Raw genomic sequence first — 3,519 nt, forward strand, 5'->3', positions numbered from 1 at the left:
AAGATTTTCCTCCAAAGAAACTGGATTCATCAGACCACATAGATCAGGCTGTCTGAAGTCGGTCCAAGAGCCGACGTCATGCAGGTTTTCCATGTTCCCCTTTCCCAACACGCCTGGCTCACATCAGATCCAACAGCTGGTCAAGTTCGGCACCATGACTGGTCAACATCAGGTATGTTGGAACAGGGATACATAGAAAACCTGAAGGACACCCCTGACTTAGAGCAACACTGCAACAAGCTCACCTGGAATTCTGCTTCAACTCCAGGAGAAAACTTCATAAACAGGCCTGATGCTCCTCACCTGGGGACAGGCATCCAAGTCTGTCCCTCTGTCCTGCAGGTTTGTCACTTCCTGCCAAACCCAAATCAAACAGCCAAAAGCTGTTCAACTTCTGCACAATGTTTTAGTCAAGTGTGGTGGAGCAGGAAATACTGAAATTCTATTGACCCATTCAAGAGGCACCATGTGCTGCATCTCATTTACTTCATTTCAGGCCATTTGTGACAAAACCTAGTGGTTGAAACTTTCTGCAGTTTAGAGCTGAACAAGGTCAGTTTCCTAATAATACCAAGGATTTAATGTCGGTGAACAAGCTCAACGGTAAATCAGTCCGCGTTCAGGCACAGCCGCACCTCAGGAGGAAAAGTAGAGCCAGCGATTGAGACAAGTAGTATTTTATTGGAGGTCAGAGTGTTTCAGGTTACAGTGAGACCTGTGATAAAGTGGAGCAGTCACCGCATACAGACGCTGCATGAAGGTGGGATTCTGGGGTTCTGAACATGAGGTTCAGAACCAGATAGTCTCAGAGCAGCTTCATGAAAACATCCCTAAAACTGGAGCAATGTTTGACAGTTTCCACAACTCCGAAGTTAAACAGATTCATCTTGTATGCATGTTCAAGTCCGCTCCAAGCCCAACCAGACGCTGCTGGATGAGGCTGAGGAGCTCGGTCGCCGCCAGCAGCTTCAGAAGCACTTCCGATGGACGATGGCCGGACCGGATTCGTCATACTCCCGCTTGCTGATCCACATCTGCTGGAAGGTGGAGAGGGAGGCCAGGATGGAGCCGCCGATCCACACAGAGTACTTCCTCTCTGGAGGAGCAATGATCTGGAGGTGGACAGGGGTTCTCATTTAGGACGTTTTCGATTTAAAGTCTGAATATCAGCAACGTTTAGTGAAAAATTTAGGCAGTAAGTTCTAGCAAGGAGCCTGGAGGCCATTACAGCACAGATCCAGTAGTTTACATGGTCGTCTGCAGGGGGAGATACTGCACCTTGATTTTCATGGTGGGCGGGGCCAGGCCAGTGATCTCCTTCTGCATGCGGTCGGCGATGCCGGGGTACATGGTGGTACCTCCTGACAGCACAGTGTTGGAGTACAGATCCTTCCGGATGTCCACGTCACACTTCATGATGCTGTTGTAGGTCGTCTCATGGATTCCGGCCGACTCCATTCCTGGAAACGGGAGCCAGAGATAAATCAGCTTCCTCTGACATAATATTTCATATCATCCTGTGAAGGAGATGAAGCTCCAACTTTCAGAGCTGATTTATCCAGTTTGAGGCTTGGCTTGCAACACCTGCCTTCATCATGAAGCACCATCGCTTCCAACAGCCTCTGGGCTAAATCAGTGCATTAGAAACACCGAGCACTTTGTTTACACTGTGGGGTACCGGATTCTCAGTGTTGGCCATAACCAACCCCCATACACCCCTCCCCTCCTCCCACCACACTACTTTTGATCCCAAAGAGAAAAACCCTTCTTTGCAGAGGGAAGGGCTAAGGAGGGAGGATGGAGCACTGTTACAGACCCAGGAACGAAGGCTGGAAGAGCGCCTCGGGGCAGCGGAACCTCTCGTTGCCGATGGTGATGATTTGTCCATCAGGAAGCTCGTAGCTCTTCTCCAGTGATGATGATGACGATGCCGTCTGCATCTCCTGGCCAAAGTCCAGAGCAACGTAGCACAGCTTCTCCTTGATGTCACGGACGATCTCACGCTCAGCTGGAGTTCAGAGGATTACAGGTTAAATGTACAGAAGCTCCATCAATATCCAAACCTTTGTTTGTAGGAGGGGGAGGGGGGGGGGATACCAGTGGTGGTAAAGCTGTAGCCTCTCTCAGTGAGGATCTTCATCAAGTAGTCGGTCAGATCTCTGCCGGCCAGATCCAGACGGAGGATGGCGTGAGGCAGAGCGTAGCCCTCGTAGATCGGCACAGTGTGGCTGACACCGTCACCGGAGTCCATCACAATCCCTGCAGGATAAATTCTAGTTAGTGATGCAGCTCAGCATAAAAAGCATGCTGTTGTGTTTTACTGCAGCTCAAACTGAGCTTCAGAAAAGTCGGACCGGTCCCAGTTCACTCACCTGTGGTACGACCAGACGCGTACAGCGACAGGACGGCCTGGATGGCCACATACATGGCAGGACAGTTGAAGGTCTCAAACATGATCTGGACCAGGAAGACATGAAGTGTCACTTTGTAATGTCTGTAAAGTTATTCAGACGGCTTCTTTCCAGATAGCGACCCAGGAAGACACGGCAGCTGGAAAGTCATTCATGTTCAGGAGTTTCTGGACGGGTGTGGGTCAGTCTGATCTCACCTGTGTCATCTTCTCCCTGTTGGCTTTAGGGTTGAGCGGAGCCTCGGTCAGCAGGACTGGATGCTCCTCAGGAGCCACACGGAGCTCATTGTAGAAGGTGTGATGCCAGATCTGCACAACAGGACAACAGCTTAGTTTGACCACAAAGTCAAAGATTTCACCAGCAGCACAGTAAAATCTCATGTTACATCTCAGTTACAGACACAGAATATTCCTGTCTGAACTCAAACCAGTTAAAACTCCAGTAACAAAATGAATCTCAGAACTTTGCTTTTGTCAGCGAATCCTCCTGAAAAGCAGGTTTTACTTCAGTCTCACCTTCTCCATGTCGTCCCAGTTGGTGACGATGCCGTGCTCGATGGGATACTTCAGAGTCAGGATGCCTCTCTTACTCTGAGCCTCGTCTCCCACGTAGCTGTCCTTCTGTCCCATCCCCACCATCACACCCTGCACAAAAACACCCTCAGTCGCCTTGTTACGCCTCCTGACCTGCAGCTGATCCTCATGGTGAAGTGTGTACCTGGTGTCTGGGGCGCCCAACAATGGAGGGGAAGACGGCACGTGGCGCATCATCTCCAGCAAAACCAGCCTTGCACATACCGGAGCCATTGTCCACAACCAGGGCAGCGATGTCGTCCTCCATGTCTGGAAGGAGACCAGCATGTTCATGCAAGTGTATTTACCTGCAACTGCCTCGCCATGACACTCGAGTTGAGCGGAAAAATCTGATATTTAGAAGTCAAACAGCAGGTTTTAAGTTAAATCTTCCCCTGAAATGTCCCAGACGATTCAGACTGGACTAACCAGAGGAAAACAGAGGAGGTTTAGAAAAAAATGCCCAAAACCAGGTTGTTTTGTTGCTTTTCTTTTTCCACTCTTTTTTCTCTCTATGAAGAGTTCGTTTTCTCTCC

The 3,519-nt window shown here is 49.7% G+C and overlaps 1 protein-coding gene across 1 annotated transcript in view; it reads right to left on the reverse strand.

Moving 5' to 3' along the window:
• Nucleotides 1-789: 789 nt before the first annotated feature.
• The window catches only part of LOC306764233 (actin, cytoplasmic 3), a 3,196-nt gene continuing 466 nt past the window's right edge, over nucleotides 790-3,519 (reverse strand). The window contains exons 2-9 of the mRNA XM_079251312.1: nucleotides 3,129-3,253; nucleotides 2,927-3,055; nucleotides 2,609-2,719; nucleotides 2,373-2,457; nucleotides 2,098-2,259; nucleotides 1,817-2,008; nucleotides 1,279-1,460; nucleotides 790-1,112 (exon numbers count right to left, since the gene is read on the reverse strand). Of these exons, the coding sequence (XP_079107438.1) occupies nucleotides 969-1,112; nucleotides 1,279-1,460; nucleotides 1,817-2,008; nucleotides 2,098-2,259; nucleotides 2,373-2,457; nucleotides 2,609-2,719; nucleotides 2,927-3,055; nucleotides 3,129-3,251 (1,128 nt within the window). The 5' untranslated portion in view covers nucleotides 3,252-3,253 and the 3' untranslated portion in view covers nucleotides 790-968. The remainder of the gene's footprint in view (nucleotides 1,113-1,278; nucleotides 1,461-1,816; nucleotides 2,009-2,097; nucleotides 2,260-2,372; nucleotides 2,458-2,608; nucleotides 2,720-2,926; nucleotides 3,056-3,128; nucleotides 3,254-3,519) is intronic.

This window comes from Telmatherina bonti (assembly GCF_933228915.1).
Source record: "Telmatherina bonti genome assembly, chromosome: 13".
Classification (NCBI taxonomy): Eukaryota; Metazoa; Chordata; class Actinopteri; order Atheriniformes; family Telmatherinidae; genus Telmatherina; species Telmatherina bonti.